Source organism: Myxine glutinosa, chromosome 2 (genome assembly GCF_964187855.1).
Source record: "Myxine glutinosa chromosome 2, kmMyxGlut1.1, whole genome shotgun sequence".
Lineage (NCBI taxonomy): Eukaryota > Metazoa > Chordata > Myxini > Myxiniformes > Myxinidae > Myxine > Myxine glutinosa.
This window is the reverse complement of record NC_136262.1, coordinates 216029529-216047797: the sequence shown is the minus strand read 5'-3', so window position 1 is coordinate 216047797 and position 18269 is coordinate 216029529. Positions and strand designations below refer to the sequence as shown.

Genomic DNA, 18269 nt, shown 5'->3' with positions numbered 1-18269 from the left:
ATCTCATGTGGACTCGGGCAAACACAAGAAAGCAGTTCAAGGAGAGAGGTCATCATCCTCATCAGCAAAATCGAAGGACAGGTGAAAGGAAAAGACTCACTACATGTAAAGAGGTACCGGTACATTGAAATTTGAATAATTATAACATCGATTTTGAGACCATAACACTTGTTATTATTTATAGATATGCAATGTGAATGTAGTTGACATATAGTACATTGTATAATATATAACGCATTAATAAAACACGAGTTTGTAGATACTTAATTGATCCATTGCTGTTTAATGAATAAAATGATACATTTTTCAGCATAAATACGTGTGCACGTGCTCAGTGGGTCCTACCAAGGAAGGCGTGGCGAAGGCGGTTGGGCGGGGCCAAACCGAGAGACCGCCTCCTCACTGCTTCCAGTAAACTCTGCTTCGAACGCCTATTGCTGTGTTTCGCTTTGTCCCAAACGTCCATGATTATCACCTGGAACTCGAAATCAATATCACTCTCCGCACAAACTCAAATTACAACTCACTCGATCAATAAACCCTCCACAACTGCTTTCCTCCAACTACCTCCAAACCGATTGCCTTACTTACTTCAGCCTGTTTCCCATTAAAATCGATACTTATCCAGCACTCCACCTTGGGTTAGGAATCACAATGTAATCCTCCCCCTCTGCTCTCTCAAACACCGATCCGAGCTGCTATGACGGACGAATTTATTCTCTTCATCATGGCCACATTCTCGGCTTTTACCTCACGTTGCTTTCACCGCACACTTGGTCTACCTCTCTCTTTGACACTCGCCCCGATCGTCCTCTCTAACAAGCAAATGTAACAAACCCGATAAGCAAGCGGTACGATGGATCCAACGAAGAATAAAAATAGAAATCGAAGCCTCGCGAGATGATGTCAGCTGTTCGGTGTCTGCGTCACGTGACCCGAAATACAGACAAGCTTCGCTTCCCGCCGATTATAACATTCGGAATCCATTGGAATGACGAACGACCGAAACACCTCAACTCATTCATAATTACATCGACGTTTCCCGCGTGATGAAGCGAAGATTTAATGATTGAACGGTGTATGAACATAGCCGGCGAAGCGATCCTAGTTTGTACTTCCGTGTTCTGGCCACTGCCCTTTAGTCAAAACGAACAGGATTGCTCGTCGCGACTGAATGTTGAAGTCGATGCGCCGCCATCTTGAGACCCCCAAATTGAGCGATTGCACGCATCATACGCAGCGAGTGTGACGTATACAGTACTTCGATGACGTTTTCCAATCCATAGCCCCGAGTAAGCCTACAGGGCAAATGTGCCGATAAATCTTACCAAATATTAATAATTATATACCGGTATACCTAATACTGTATTCATGTAATCTCCTCATCTGGAGTATTAACCCCTTCCTGTCTGACTGCGATTCACATTCACAGTTCGTTTCCTCTTCAATTGTCACTTGTTCCCTACAATAACGATAATAACTACTTATCACCGAAATAAATTTAATTCGCTTGGGAAATAGTTGTTACCTTTCCTCAAAACGAACTTATAAAGACAAAAATGATAAAATTAGAGGTATTGTGTTTTCCAATCATTATATGTTCATGGAATCAATTGAAAGGGTGAGCCATAAGTCCCAGAACACGGTTTTATCTGCTGATGCAAGATTTGTTTATACCATGTATTTTTATACTGTGTTTTCTTTTTTTCAGATAATACAAATAATAAATTAAACCAAGATGGCGGATTTACAGTGGAAGAGAGGCTGGAAGCACTGGTGTGGTACCGCGAGAGGACAAATACAAAGAAGATGACGAAACAGGTGCATGAAGACTTTGAGAAGCGTTTTGGAAAGCCAGCACCGTCAAAATCAAATCCTCATCTTTGGGGGAAAAGGGCATCTCAGACTGGAAGTGTATTCGACAGCAAGCCCAGCAGATGAGCAAAATTACTGATTTCGGAATTCAAAACATGAAAATATCCGTTCTCAGATCTCCGAAAAAATCATTATGGAAACGTTCTGCAGAGTTGGGTGTTTCGTATTCATCGTTACGTCGCACAATGAAAGAAGATGTTCACATGAAACCATATAAACCAAGTCATTTGTGAATTGTCAGGTGCAGATCATGAAAACAGGTTGACAGCTTGTGATTGACTGCTGCAGCACTTCGATACACCTAAAAGGTCAAAGATTATGTTTCGTGATGAATGTGCTGTTTACCTCAGTTCATCTCCACGCAATGTTTACTTTCTATCTTGAAAACGAATCCACATTATGCTGAAGAAGTGCAAAACCATCCACCACATGTTATGGTTTGGGCAGCATTATCTGCAGAGGTCATTTGTCCTTACATTTTTGATGCAGAGGTCAACCAGCAGTCATATCTGCATATGTTGGAGAATTACCTCACACCTGAACTTGAACGACGTGGCCCATGAAATGTATCTCCAGCAGGATGGGGAACCTGCGCATCATGCCTGTGTGGTATGAAATTACAGTGCCTTCAGTAAGTATTCACACCCCTTGACCTTTTCACACTTTGTGTTACAGCTTGAATTTAAAATGGGTTAAATGGAGATTTTTTTTGTCATTGATCTACAAAATAATTAAAAATGAATTACAGAAATATCTAATTTGCATAAGTATTCAACCCCCTGAGTCAATACTTCGTAGAAGCGCTGTCATGTCAAATCAGTTGAATTGGCAACAGGTGAACTCAAATCAAGTTGTAGAGACATCTCGAGGATGATCAAATGAAATTTTATGCACCTGAGCTCAATTTGGAGTGTCATAGCAAAGGGGTTGAATACTTATTGACTCGACATTTCAGCATTTCGTTTTTAATTATTTTGTAAAAATGTCTAAAAAAATTAATTCGACTTTAACATCATGTGATATTATGTGTAGATCAGTGACAAAAAAAATCTCGATGAAAACTATTTTAAATTCAGGCTGAAACACAACAAATTGTGAAGAAAGTCAAGGGGTGTGAATACTTTCTGAAGGCACTGTACCTCAATCAAAATGTTCCCAACCGTTGAATTGGCAAATCTTTGCCAACACTTTTGTGGCCACTGCGCAGTGCTGACCTAACCACTCGTGACAATGCTCTGTGGGGGCACGTCAAAGCTACAGTTGCAGAACATCGCATGGCATCTGTTGATGAGCTGAAACAATGCATTCAGGAAGCATTTGACACCATAACACATGGTATTTTGCATCGGTTTTCACACCGCATGTGGAGAAAAATTATCCTGTGCCGTGACAATGGTGGACGTCACACGGGGATGCACGCGATGTCTAAAAAAATTAACTTATGAAATGAAGGTAATAATTTTATTATTACCTCCGCCACCAAAGGTCCGAAGGTGGATGGAGGTTATGTTTTCACACCTGTTTTGAAATTGAAATTTTTCGTCATATGTCGGTCTCTCTTGTTTGTATGTTGTACACCGCTCCTTTCCTATTCTATCTCCAGGCGCTGCATGACGTCATCACCGGGCACCGAAGGGGGCCCAGCGATGATGCGCGCTGAAAGGGAGTACTCAGTTTTCTTGTGTTCTTGCCTTCTTTCTTGTTTGTTTGTTTGTCCAGGCGATATCTCAGCCATCCTTTGAGCTAAGAACCTGAAATATGGTCACAATAATGGGCAAAAACGGTATTTAATTTTTTTAAAAATTAAGCCATCTATTGATTCATTACTTAATTTTCAAAAAGTTACAGATTCGGATGAAACGGTGGTAGTTTAGGTTTAGGTATGCTATTTGGCTGTAATGGGTATTTTGGAGGATGTGTTATTTATTTATTTGACATGGGGGCGGTGTACTTTGAATGTAGCTGCACTTCTTACTCGCGAAAATCGAAGATTTTTCAAGTACATTGGTTGATCTTGTGCGTTATTACATGGCAAATTATTATTATTATTTTTTGCAAGTATGTTGCTCACTCTGACGTGTGTGTGTGTGTGTGTGTGTGTGTGTGTGTGTGTGTGTGTGTGTGTGTTACTTGGCAAAAAAAACAAAATTTTTTGCATGTATGTTGCTCACTCCGGTGTGTGTGTGTGTGTGTGTGTGTGTGTGTGTGTGTGTGTGTGTGTGTGTGTGTGTGTGTGTGTGTTTGTCTGTCAGCTCACTTATACTTGCCTACAGGTCACAATTTTAAACCGATCTTCACGAAACTTTACCAAATGGTAGAGTTCGTGGTCCGACAAAATCCTATATATTTTTGGGATCAAAAGGTCAAAAGGTCAACATAGGCCAAAGGTCAACTACTTTTTTCAAATTTCTAAAATCCTCAATTTTCATCCGATTGACTTGAAATTTGAAGAGGATTTACATATCGGCTTACTGAATTCAACCACGAACTATTTTTGAGATCAGCCTCGGCCAAAGGGTCAACGTAGGCCAAAGGTCAACCACCTTTTTCAAATTTCTAAAATCGTCAATTTTCATCCGATTGACTTGAAATTTGAATAGGATTTACATGTCGGCGAACTGAAATCAACCACAAACTATTTTTGAGATCAGCGTAGGCCAAAAGGTCAACAACAATTTGAAATTTTAAAAATCCTCAATTTTCATCCGATTGACTTGAAATTTGAATGGGATTTTAATAGTGAACTGATTTCAACCACAAACTATTTTTGAGATAAACATAGGCCAAAAGGTCAACATAGGCCAAAGGTCAACCACTTTTTTTTTAATTTCTAAAATCCTCAATTTTCATCCGATTGACTTGAAATCTGAATAGGACTTACATATCGGCTTACTGAATTCAACTACCAACTATTTTTGAGGTCAACATAGGCCAAAAGTTAAACATAGGCCAAATTTCTAAAATTGTCAATTTTCACAGATTAACTTAAACTTTGAAGACGATTTGCATATCAGGTCACTGAATTCCACCACAAATTGTTTTTGAGGTCAAAAGTATTCTCTACTGAGTGGCATTCTACTTTGTACTGTTTTGCCAAGTGTCACTCTATGAGTGATTTTTCATTTGTGTGTTTGTGTGTGTGTTTGTCTGTCCGCTCACTTATACTTGCCTACAGGACACGATTTTAAACCGATCTTCACGAAACTTTACCAAATGGTAGAGTTCGTGGTCCGACAAAATCCTATATATTTTTGGGGTCAAAAGGTCAACATAGGCCAAAGGTCAACCACTATTTTCAAATTCCTAAAATCCTCAATTTTCATCCGATTGACTTGAAATTTGAATAGGATTTACATATCGGCTTACTGAATTCAACCACCAACTATTTTTGAGATCAGCGTAGGCCAAAAGCTCAACATAGGTCAAAGGTCAACAGCAATTTCAAATTCTAAAAATCCTCAATTTTCATCCGATTGACTTGAAATTTGAATGGAATTTTCATAGTGAACTGAATTCAACCACAAACTACTTTTGAGATCAACATAGGCCAAAAGGTCAACATAGGCCATAGGTCAACCACTTTTTTCAAATTTCTAAAATCCTCAATTTTCATCCGATTGACTTGAAATTTGAATAGGATTTACATATCGGCTTACTGAATTCAACCACCAATTATTTTTGAGGTCATTACAGGCCAACAACTTATTTTAGACATTTCGCAAGTATCGTGGTATGCACGACATATTTCTTATGTGTTTGTTTGTCTGTGAGTGCGATAACTCGCGAATGCTTTCAGCGATCTTCGTCAAACATTACCAGAGGATTCCGAAGGAAAAAGGTGAGGCTCTCAATGTTTTTTTGACTATAGAGGTCAAAGGTCAAGGTTCTCTCGTTTGTTTGTCCGGGAAATATCTCAGCCATCCTTTGAGCTATGAAGCTGAAATTTGGTTACAATAGTGAACAAGTGCTTTGGCAAAAACAGCATTTTTTATTTTTGGATTAATCAATTAATCGATTAATTACTTCATTTTATGATTAATTACTTCATTTCAAAAAGCTACAGATTTGGATGAAACAGTGCTGGTTTAGGTATGCTATTAACCAATTGATTAATAAATTAATTAATCTACGATTATTATTTATTTATTTTAATTATGCAATTAATCAATCGATTATTTATTTTCTTTCTTGTCTGGGCAATATTTCAGGCACCTTATGAGATCGGAAACTGATATTTTGACACCACAGCGACCAAGTGATTTGGCTATAAAGGGTATTTTTGTTTTATTGATTAATCAATTAATTGATTAATTATTCAATTTTTCCATTGATTACTTAATATATTAATTTTCAAAAAGTTACAGAGTTGGCTCACCCTGGAAGATGGTATAAAGAAATCTTGTATAAGCAGCGAACATCGTTTCCTGGGACTTATGACTCACCCTCTCTCTAGTATCTTGAACTTGAACATTTCACAGAATCCTTGCACACACTGTTATGGTCACGTGATCATAAATGTTCTCCTACCTTTACCAACTCCACCATGTTCGTATCATTACTTTAAAAGGAGGTCAAAAACTGCACTCCCCTTCGTGGGCCTATCTACAAGCTGGGTTAAAAAGGAATCCTGGACTAGATCTAGGAAATCCTCATCTGCTCTGCCCTTTCCCTGTTCCTGGACTGGATCCAATCTATCCTTGTAAAGTTAAAATCCCCCACTATCAATACTCTTCCTTTGCACATGCCCTTCTGAATTCTCCATGTACTCCTCCTTCCTTTTTTTCCTCACACCTGGAGCCCTATAAAAGTTACTGTTTTTATGTTACTGTTTTAGTAACAAAAGTGTTACTTACAAAAGTAACAAGTATGTAACTGGTTTTACAATCTCCGATCTCTATCTATACAGAATCCTCCACATTAATTCCTTCCTTAATATCATCCCTTTCTTTCTATGCAATACTGTATTTTTCCCAGATTGCTTCACCTCCTCCAATTTCTCCTTTCTATCACACATATACCTTATAATCCTGTCCTTCAATTTCTCTCCTTATTAAACCACGTCTCACTGCAACTATATATCGTACTCCTCGCTATCGAGTTTGGCCTCAAGGTCTTCCATCTTACCATTTAGATTCCTGTTACGTCATCATACAATTACGTCATCAGTCCCTTCCTTTATAGCTTCCCAACCCTCCGTTGACCTAAAAAGCCTGAATTCCTTCCTCAATTCCCACCACAAACCTTGCTGCCCCTTTTATATTTACAATATGCCCATCATTCTGGAAACACGTCCCTTTGCTCCCAAAATGATTCCCACTGCCTGTTAAATACAAAACCTCCATACACCATATTTTTCCAGCCATTGGTTGACATCTATCGCAATGCTCATAATTTATATTCCATTTCCTACTCTTGGGAGAATAACAGAAAACATTACCTCACAACCCTTTGCTTTCAGCCGCTTACCTAATAAATATCCTGTATCTGTTTTCAAAACCACCGAGTAAACTTTCCCAACATCATTTGCTCCTCGGTGTACCACAACCAACGTCTTCCTGCCTTGACCCTATACGATGTCATTTAACCTTCTTAAAAATGTCCCTAACTCGTGCTCCTTCAACACTGCACAGAATCTTTATTGTTCACCTAAAGCGCGGCGTTACGCGCGCTGCTTGCGAGCAAGGAGGAAGCGGACAAGCGGTAACTTATAAGCGTCTTTATTTCAGGAGCTCACTGTAACACTGGCGCGCTCCGGGCTGCGCGCCCGGTGTATATCATGAGGCCACGCCTACCCCTCGGGCGTGGCCACCGCCCACTTGGTGCGTGGAATGATGTCACCACGCCAGTGGGCTTTTGTGTCCGCCACACGCGCCCCCCCAGAATTCCCGCGCACCTGGAGGGCCAGTTTGCGGGGCAGACGAATGACCCGGCCGAAGCGCCCCCTTGCGATCGGTGGCGTCCGGGGTGCAGGGATGCCAGGTGGGATGCCCCTGGCTGCCCCTGGGATGGGTGCAGGACCGGGGGGCGGCGTGGCGGCGGGGCTGGGCGGTGCCGGGGGTCCGCCCGCAGGGGGGCGGCCCCGACGTGGGGGTCGGGCCACTGGCGGTGGATGGTCCACGTCGAGGTGGGCCGGCTTGAGGCGGTCTACCGAAACGCGGTCAGGAGTACCGCCGATGTCCAGGGTGAAGTGCCTCGCCCCGGTCTCCAGCACGTGGAAAGGCCCGTCGTACGGGGGCCGCAGTGGTGTCCGGTGGGCATCGTGGCGGACGAAGACGTACTCCGCCGTGCGAAGCTCCGGGGCGACGTGCGTCGGTGGGTGCCCGTGGCATGCCGTTGGCACCGGGGCGAACCTCTGGGCGGTCTCTTGCAGAGCGGAGCGCTGCTGTGCCGCGGACCATGGTGCCGTGGAGTCGGGGAGGAACTCGCCCGGCACCCGCAGCGGTTGCGCGAAGACCAACTCCGCCGCGGATGCGCGCAGGTCCTCCTTGGGCGCCGTCCAGAGGCCCAGCAGGACCCAGGGGAGCCTGTCGACCCAGCCGCCATCGCGGAGGGTGGCCCGGAGCGCGGCCTTCAATGAGCGGTGAAATCGCTCACACAGGCCGTTAGCCTGGGGGTGGTAGGCCGTGGTTCGGTGCAGCCGGACCCCGAGCCCCTGCGCGACCGCCCCCCAGAGCTCCGAGGTGAACTGGGGGCCGCGGTCGGACGAGATGTCTGAGGGGGCGCCGAACCGGGCGACCCAGGTGGCGATGAAAGCCTGCGCGACATCGGCCGCCGTTGTCGACGCCAAGGGCACGGCCTCCGGCCACCGGGTGGTGCGGTCCACCATGGTGAGGACGTAGGTGAAACCCCGCGAGGGGGGCAGAGGTCCCACCAGGTCCACGTGGACGTGGTCAAACCGGCGTTCCGGCACCGTGAACGGGGCCAACGGGGCCTGGGTGTGCCGGTGCACCTTGGCGCGCTGGCACGCGAGGCACGTCCTGGTCCAGCTGCGGACGGCCTTCCGGAGGCCATGCCAGACAAACCTGTCGGCGATCAGCCTTTGGGAGGCCCTCGCGCCCGGGTGGGACAGGCCGTGGATGGCGTCAAACACCTGGCGCTGCCAGCCCGCGGGCACGATGGGGCGAGGACGCCCGAGGGAGACGTCACACAAGAGGGCCGCGCCCGCGCCGTCGAACGCCACCTCGGTGACGCGGAGGCCTGTGACGGCGGTCCGCAAGGCCTGGACGTCGGGGTCAGCGGCCTGGTCCGCTGCCATCCGGGCATAGTCGATGCCGAGGTGGACTGCGTGGGCGACGGCCCGGGAAAGGCAATCCGCCACCGGGTTGTCCTTCCCCGCGACGTGCTGGATGTCCGTCGTGTACTCGGACACGGCCGAGAGGTGACGCTGCTGCCGGGCCGACCACGGCTCAGTGACCTTGCCCATCGCGAAGATCAGCGGCTTGTGGTCGACGAAGGCAGTGAACGCACGGCCCTCGAGCAGATGGCGGAAGTGCCTGACCGCCAAGTGAAGCCCGAGCAACTCGCGGTCGAAGGTACTGTAACGGCGTTCGGGCGGGCGAAGCTGCCGGCTAAAGAACGCCAGCGGTTGCCAAGCTCCACGCACCCATTGCTCGTGCACCGCGCCCACCGCGTAGTCCGAGGCATCGGTGGTGAGGGCGATCGGTGCATCGGGCGCCGGGTGCGCGAGCATGGTGGCGTTAGCCAAGGCGAGCTTCGCGCCCGTGAACGCCGTGTCCATCTGCTCGGCCCAGGTAACGTCGCCTTTGCCCGGCTTACCTCGGAGAGCTTCGTGCAGGGGGCGCAGGAGCTGGGCAATACGGGGCAGGAACCGATGGTAAAAGTTCACCATGCCCAGGAACTCCTGCAGCCCTCTGATCGTGCGGGGGCGCGGAAACCCCTTCACCGCCTCCACCTTGGCCGGCAGGGGGACGGCTCTGTGCCTGGTGACACGGTGCCCCAGAAAATCGATTATGGTGGCGCCGAACCGGCACTTTGCGGGGTTCACAATCAGGCCATGCTGGCCCAGGCGTTCGAAGAGCGTGCGGAGGTGGCGTAGGTGCTCTTCACGGGACGCGCTGGCGACGAGGATATCGTCCAGGTAGACGTAGACAAAATCCAAGTCACGCAGGACGCTGTCCATCAGTCGCTGGAACGCCTGAGCCGCATTCTTCAGACCGAAGGGCATGCGCAGGAACTCGAAGAGTCCGAATGGCGTGATGACCGCCGTCTTCGGGACGTCCTCCGGCCTGACGGGGACCTGATGGTAGCCGCGTATGAGGTCCACCTTCGAGAAGAAGGACATGCCCACCAAACGGGCGGAAAAGTCCTGAATGTGGGGGACGGGGTAGCGGTCGGGAGTCGTGGCGTCATTGAGACGGCGATAGTCCCCGCACGGTCGCCATCCCCCGGCGGGCTTCGGCACGATGTGCAGCGGCGACGCCCAAGCGCTCTCTGAGCGCCGAACGATGCCGAGTCGCTCCAGGGTAGCGAACTCTGCTTTTGCCACCGCCAGCTTCGTCGGCTCGAGGCGGCGTGCCCGGGCGTAGACCGGTGGCCCGACGGTGGGGATGTGATGGGCCACCCCGTGCTTGACGGCCCCCGCCGAGAAGGTGGGCCGCGTGAGGGCCGGGAAGCCGGCGAGGAGGCGGGTGAATGCGTCCGCTGCCGGAAGCGTACAGACCAACGTGGCCGGAACCGAACCGTTCGGCAAGCCGCTTGGCAAGCCGCTCGTTGAGCTGGGCAACGCACAAGCGAGTGAGCTGAACGTCTCGGCCTGGACAAGACGTCTGCGCTTGACGTCGACCAGGAGCCCATTAGCGCACAGGAAGTCCGCGCCAAGCAGTGCCATGGGCACGTCGGCGGTGACGAACGTCCATCGGAAAACCTGCCCTCCGAACCGCAGAGAGAGGCAGCGTTTTCCGTACGTACGGATGGGCGTCCCGTTCGCGGCAAGCAGCGCGGGGCCCCCACCCACGGCGTGCTTGTCTGACGTGCCGGCGGGAACGACACTCACCTGCGCTCCCGTGTCGCACAGGTAACGGCGCCCGGAGAAGGTGTCCGTTATGAACAGCAGGCTGCTCGAACGGCCGGCGCTCATCGCCACTATTGAGCGCCGGCCCAGGCGTTTCCCGACCTGTTGAAGGAGCATGGCGGATGACACTGCCGAGCTTCGTGGCCGAACTTGGCGTGGAACCAGCACCAGGTGGTGGAGCTGGAGGAGCGCGGCTGGCTCCGCCAGGCCGGTGGAGTTGGCGGGTTTCCCCGCGGTGGCGGTTTTCGCCGCGGCGGTGGGCGGGGCGTGGCGGCGGTCACGAGGTGCGTATCAGCATGCTGCGTATGCTGTATAAGCTGATGCTGTGGATCAGCAGCATCAGCAGCATCATCAGCAGCATCAGCCACGAGGGCCGTGACAGCCACGCCGACTCTCGCCCGCGTGTCCGAAGCGGCGAAGTACTTGTCCGCCTCGGTTGCCAATGCTCGGGGTTCCGTTAGCCCGGTCCCGGCCAACGCGAGGCGAACCTGCGCTGGAAGTTGGCGACGGAAAAGCGCCCGGAATAGAGAACCGGGGGCTTCGTCGCCCAACAGTGACAGCATATGGTCCATTCGGACCGACGGGCGCGTGTCACCGAGCTCGGGGAGATCCAGGAGGCGGTCGGCCCGTGCGTCGTCCGTGAGGCCGAACGTGGCTAGGAGTAGCCGCTTGAGTGCCTCGTACTTGTGGCCGTCCGGTGGGTGGCGAAGGACGGACACAACTCGAGCGGCCGTGCCGGGCCCGAGGGAGGCGACGACGTGGCAATAGCGCGTGTCATCGCCGGTGAGGCGCCAAAGCTGAAATTGGGCTTCGGCCTGGACGAACCAGACTTCGGCCTGAGCCTCCCAAAATTCGGGAAGTTTGATGAAGTTGGCCATGGCAATGGCGTCGCGTGTGGAAGGATCGCTCCGGCAGATCCAACGTCAAGGGGGTCACCAGTAAAGCGCGGCGTTACGCGCGCTGCTTGCGAGCAAGGAGGAAGCGGACAAGCGGTAACTTATAAGCGTCTTTATTTCAGGAGCTCACTGTAACACTGGCGCGCTCCGGGCTGCGCGCCCGGTGTATATCATGAGGCCACGCCTACCCCTCGGGCGTGGCCACCGCCCACTTGTTGCGCGGAATGATGTCACCACGCCAGTGGGCTTTTGTGTCCGCCACACACCAATGCTTACCAGCCACGGGGTAAAGTTAGTTACAGTCACCTGACTTACCTTTAAATATATATATTTTCCCCCACTCTGTGCTTTTCCTTCTGACGGGTTGTACAAAGTATTTTAATGTGAATTTTGTGCAAAAATTTGCCATTTGTTCCTTACGAAGATTCATCTGCAAAGGATAATGTGATTAATAAAGAAAATGATTTCAAAAGGAAAACAAACAATGGAATGTACAACGTCTCATATTTCAAAATGATTAAGAAACTTGATCAGGTTTAAACATAATTTACAATGGTACGAAGAGGAGGAAGAAGAATATTAATAATGGAGACGTAAAATTAAAGGTCATTTTAGGAAGAGGATGTCACTATCGCGTCTTCTCCACAGTTCAGTATAAATAAATATAAGAAATGGTGATTGGTTAGACATACCGGATACACTGTACCGTTAAACGATAATAAGCGCCATCGACTATGAAAATGGTATTAAAATGGATTAAATAAACGCAACAAATTATATAAACTTTTCTGGAACTTGACAACTCCCTCTTTTTCATATTGAGTGTAATTACGTGACGTATATAGAGCTTCGCGGCTCTTCAAACGCCATTGAATTTCAAAGAAGAGGAAGAGTACCCAGGAAAGTCATGGCGTCCCCCAAATGGTACGATAAATATACGAACGTGCCTGAACCTTTTCGTCCTCCATTGACCGATAAGGACAGGGTGGCGGCGGTTGACCGGGCCTTGATTCGCGCCCGTCTGAAGCGTCTTTTCCTTTTCCAGCACAACGACCCAGCGCGCACTGGACTAATCGTGAGTCCTGACACGAAGAGCGACTTGTTATGTTTACTATAGCATAGGATCGAGTACCGGGTGACCCGCACATCTCTGCTCATCTCGACCCACCAACAAAACCACACTGACACTATGACGAGCTTTTCTTTATTTGAAGGTTTCGCGACAAGCTGTTTTCATTTCATATTTTCCCATTTTTGTTGGCGTTGTTCTGTTGCCAGGTTTCGCTGCCCTCGGTGTCGCGCCGTGGCCGCTGCCCTCGGTGTCGCGCCGTGGCCGCTGCCCTCGGTGTCGCGCCGTGGCCGCTGCCCTCGGTGTCGCGCCGTGGCCGCTGCCCTCGGTGTCGCGCCGTGGCCGCTGCCCTCGGTGTCGCGCCGTGGCCGCTGCCCTCGGTGTCGCGCCGTGGCCGCTGCCCTGGGTGTCATGCGGTTGCCCCCTGCCCTGGGTGTTGCGCGGTCGTCGGGCGGCTGCTGCCCTGGGTGTCGCGCGGTCGCTGGGTGGCCGCTGCCCTGGGTGTCGCGTGGTCGCCGGGCATCCGCTGCCCTGGGTGTCGCGTGGTCGCCGGGCATCCATCCGCTGCCATGGGTGTCACGTGGTTGCCGGGCATCCGCTGCCCTTGGTGTCGCGCCGTGGCCGCTGCCCTCGGTGTCGCGCCGTGGCCGCTGCCCTCGGTGTCGCGCCGTGGCCGCTGCCCTCGGTGTCGCGCCGTGGCCGCTGCCCTGGGTGTCATGCGGTTGCCCCCTGCCCTGGGCGTTGCGCGGTCGTCGGGCGGCTGCTGCCCTGGGTGTCGCGCGGTCGTCGGGCGGCTGCTGCCCTGGGTGTCGCGTGGTCGCCGGGCATCCGCTGCCCTGGGTGTCGCGTGGTTGCCGGGCATCCATCCGCTGCCATGGGTGTCACGTGGTTGCCGGGCATCCGCTGCCCTTGGTTGTTGCTAGGCGGCCGCTACCCTGGAGCCCTGCCTTGTCCACGTCTGACGAATTCTTCTCTCATATGCAGCACATGGTTGCAGATATTCTCATTTCTGTGGGACGTGGCTGCACCGCTGATGCAGTGGCTACTGTAGATTAAGCTTTCGAGCATAACATCGAATATACAGGGTGTCCACAACGTCTTGTTCCGGTTTTTAAATGTTATTCCAACTAAACGAAATAATACTTTCTGGACACCATGCGTCTGCCCAAGAAAGAGTGTGGCTGTTGTTTTGGTCCATTGGTTTGAGGGAATGAACCTCTTCCAGTGGTTAAGGAAGTAGAAAGATGGGTTGACAAAGCCCTTCCTTCTGGAGAGACCAGATGAGAATGTAAACCCCTTTCTTGTCTCTTTACTTTACTTTCCCTACAACAAACTCTCCTTTCATCATCCTTCTTATAAATGTCATTATTTTTAATTTTTTACCCCCTGTCCAAATGGCCAAATGTTCCATGGTCACATGCTTTCATTGCAAAGGTCATATTTTGGTGGGTCAGAGAAACAAGGTGTGGAGTTTGCACCCAAAAGTTATTCTTGTTTTCATTTAAGCACTGAAAATTATTTTTATCACTTTGTTTTTCTCCTTCTATGGTCTGTAAAAGCCTGGTGTTGGCTTAGCGGTTAGGGTGCCGGCTTGGGATCCCAGGATCCTGAGTTTGAATCCCGGTCGATTGCTGAATTAACGCCAGGGGGGTTGACTCAGCCTGTCATCCTTCTGAGGTCGGCAAATTGAGTACCAGCTTGCTGGGATGAATGATCCCGGTGTGTACCCCGATTTAGAATAGGTACACCGTATCCCTGCGCATCGTAGGAGGCGACCAAGGGTTGGCGTCAGGAAGGGCATCCGGCCATAAAAACATTGCCTCAAAAAGGGAACCATGAGGTCATGGGGCCCGCAAAGCTGACCCCACTCGTGGGGAAAAATGGCCTTAAAACGATCATTCATTCATTCTTCTATGGTCTGTAAGATGCCTGTCAGGTGGTTGTCTAAACGAGGTTGTGTATGCTATGCATACATAGAACCGCATCATGACATGCAGGGTTTGGTGTATTAATCTCATGAGAATTGTTTTGCGAAATTTTTTAACAATTGAGCATGATCAGTGAACACGTGATGCAGGAGGAAATCCCATTATTTGTGCTGCAATTGCAGGCTGACCCTGCTATTAATCGCTGGGCACGAGCGCACACCTATGATCATGGAACCCTTACGTTTCGTGCTTCTCCACGAACAGCCGTCCTTGGTCTGTTGACTGGATTGTTTCCAATAGTTGCTTTTGCTGTTGCCATGCATATGGAAAGGGTGAGTTTCATCTTCACATTTCCCACCCACTTCCAGTCCATGTTTTGCTAATTAGGTTTGCCCGTTAATCTTCCCTTCTGAACCCCAAGCTCGTGATACAGGAAACTCAGGTTCAAATAGCATATGGTTATCCGATGTTTATTAATGTCCTTTTAATTTATGTAAAGGTATAATGATGCGTCTTCATATTTTTCCTCCATGTTAATTTTGGACAAGCTCCTCCATGAGATCATGGCAAATTAAAACCCATCATTCTCTTTGTACCTGCCTCCACAGACTCATCTCACATTATATGCTCCCGAACCACCCACCCACCCTCCCTCCACTTTGTTGACCAATTGTTTTTTTCCTTCCTTCCAATGTAGAAATGGAGACACAACGAAATTGATGAAGGAAGGATGAATATTGACACACGTATGCAGTGAAATGTCCCATTCTGCATCTTCACTCTGCTCTTCCGGACTGCACTGGATCCCACTCGGTTGACCTGGATTTTATTTTTTGTTACTGCCAAAATTAAAATCCTGGATGCGACTGATACTGATACAGCCAGGAATGAGAAATTTTTAGATCAACTTGAATTTCATTTTGGTGGATGTTTTGGGCGAGAGGTGGCTTTTCACTTCATTTCTGTCCTCATTCGATCTGTATTGTCTCGCTCCGAACGCCATATGTACATGAACTGCAAATAAAATAAAATAAAATATGGTCAAGATGTTTTTTTTGTGGAATATCATTTTATAACAGGCCATATGATCATGCCTATTTCCCCAACCTTCATTATCCCCACACTTTCTGAAAAACAAGGGGATATTGTAATCGGCTCTGTCTGTCCGTCACGCTATCTCCTCTTAAACAGTTCTGCAGAAATTCATCAAACTTGGAAGTTATGATTAGTGATTACCGCATGGCAAGGTGTGAGTGGAGTATAATTTTTGGCCATGCCCCCTTGGGCTGGGTCAAAAAAACAAAAAATGCAATTGGACCTGGAAACAGTGGTCAAAACAGGGTGGGAGGGGAAATCACTCAATTTGATTTTGGGTCAACCCTTGAACTTTTTCCATCTTTTAGTTTTACTGTCGGTGGGAAGCATTACTGTGGACCCAAATGGAATTAAAGGAAGATGGAAAAGATATATGGAAATGCTGTTGAATACAGAGAATGAATGGGATGGAAACATAGAGAGTAACCCAGTTTTAGGACCGGCAGAGGATAACTGAGAAGGAAGTTGAGGAAGCGATAAAAGCAATGAAGAGTAGAAAAGCAGGAGGGCCGCCGAGCGATAAAGTTATTGGAGCATGGAATGAAGATATTGGAAAGGGTGTTGGAGAGGAGGATAAGGAACAAGGTGAAGATCGACGAAATGCGGTTTGGATTTATGCCAGGAAGAGGAACGACAGACGTGCTTTTTATTGTGAGGCAGTTGCAGGAGAAGTACATGGAGAAGAGGAAGAAGTTGTTTCTTGGGTTTGTTGATCTGGAGAAAACATTCGATCGGGTTCCAAGCAAAGTATTGACATGGGCATTGAGGAAGTTAGGAGTGGAGGAATGGTTGATCAGAGTGGTGATGACAATGTATGAGAGAGCGTGCACAGCTGTAAAGAGGAAGGACAGGAACAGTGGTGAGTTTGAGGTGAACGTGGGAGTGCATCAGGGGTCGGTACTAAATCCACTACTATTTGTAGCTGTGATGGAGGTGCTGGCTCAGAACGTAAAGGAGGGTTTACCGTGGGAGTTGTATGCAGATGATCTGGTGTTGATTGCAGAAAGTATGGATGGACTGAAGGAAAAGATGAACAAGTGGAAGGAATGTATGGAGACAAAAGGTCTTAAGGTGCATATCGGAAAGACGAAGGTGATGGCAAGTGGTAAAGCATGTGGTGAGGTGGAAAGAACTGGGAAGTGGCCGTGTGCTGTGTGCAGGAAGGGTGTTGGAGTGAACTCCATTCAATGTACAATGTGTGCTGAGTGGGTTCATCAAAAATGTAGTGGTCTGAGAGGGTCATTAACCAGTGTGGCAGCTACATTCAAATGTAAGGTGTGCACAGAGGGAGCTGCAGATGGAGGAAATGTTGAGTTGGATCTTGGAGACGGCGTGAAGCTGGAAGGTGTGAAAACATTTTGCTACCTCGGAGACATGCTGAATGGAGAAGGTGGATCAGACTTGGCAACGGTTGCTAGAGTGAGATGTGCATGGAAGATGTTTCGGGAACTGAGTGGCGTGCTGATGAGGGGAGTGTCGTTGAAGCTGAAGGGAAATGTGTATGCTGCATGTGTGAGAAGTGTTATGATTTATGGGAGCGAGACATGGGTAATGAACGTAGAGCAGCAACGAAGGTTGGAAAGGGTGGAAATGCGAATGGTTCGGTGGATGTGCGGAGTATCATTGAGAGAGAGGAAGACAAATGATGAATTGCGAAAGATGATGGGAATAGAGCCTGTGATTGATGCTGTGAAGAGGAACAGGTTGAGATGGTTTGGTCATGTGTTGAGGAAGGATGAAAGTGACTGGTTGAGAAGAGTGATGGAAATGAATGTAGAAGGAAGTAGAGGACGGGGAAGACCGAGAAAGACTTGGCTAAAGATGGTGGAAGAGGAAATGCGGGCAAGGGGGTTAACAAGGAGAGATGCAGAAAATAGGGCAAAATGGAGAAGATTGTCATGGGGACCGCAAGGCTAACCCCCGCTCTAGCAGGGAAAATGGCCTTAAAATGCATGTTGTTGTTGTTGTTGTCGGTGGGAAGCATGGGGATTTGTGATTGTAAGCTATCGACTGCTCCAGTTTACTTTAACATTCCCATGCAATGTGATCCCGCCAGCAGTGACTGGCCCGAGTATCGGCCAAAAGGCCTTTGAGGTATTTTCATGTGTCGGGGGAACCGTAGCATTTCCTGTGAAGGACTTGTTCCCTTGTAACTGGGAATTGTTTAATGCACTGAAACACCAAATGGTGATTTTCATGTTTCGCATTGACAAATTACATTTTTATTTTGCAACTAAATTTGAAACAAGTAATTTATGATGGGGCAGGATCCCCAGGGAATGATGACTTGCATTGCCATTTTATATGCACTTAGTCCTTCCTCTTGCTTTCAAACCTGAGTTTACTTCTGACAAAGTATGGCAGAGTCAGCGTTC

The 18269-nt window shown here is 48.7% G+C and overlaps 2 protein-coding genes across 3 annotated transcripts in view; one reads left to right on the top strand and one right to left on the bottom strand.

Annotated features, from left to right (window-relative positions):
• The window catches only part of DCAF6 (DDB1 and CUL4 associated factor 6), a 140282-nt gene extending 139156 nt beyond the window's left edge, over positions 1 to 1126 (bottom strand). For both annotated transcript variants that reach the window (XM_068106285.2, XM_068106287.2), the window contains exon 1: positions 346 to 1126. In XM_068106285.2, coding sequence (XP_067962386.2) covers positions 346 to 466 — 121 coding nt within the window. In that variant the 5' untranslated portion in view covers positions 467 to 1126. The remainder of the gene's footprint in view (positions 1 to 345) is intronic.
• An 11535-nt stretch (positions 1127 to 12661) lies between these two features.
• Positions 12662 to 15839, top strand: NDUFB4 (NADH:ubiquinone oxidoreductase subunit B4). The gene is made up of 3 exons (XM_078772240.1): positions 12662 to 12877; positions 14982 to 15131; positions 15497 to 15839. The coding sequence occupies exons 1-3, from the start codon at positions 12710 to 12712 to the stop codon at positions 15554 to 15556; spliced, it is 378 nt and encodes a 125-aa protein (XP_078628366.1). The 5' UTR covers positions 12662 to 12709; the 3' UTR covers positions 15557 to 15839.
• The last annotated feature ends 2430 nt before the right edge of the window (positions 15840 to 18269 follow it).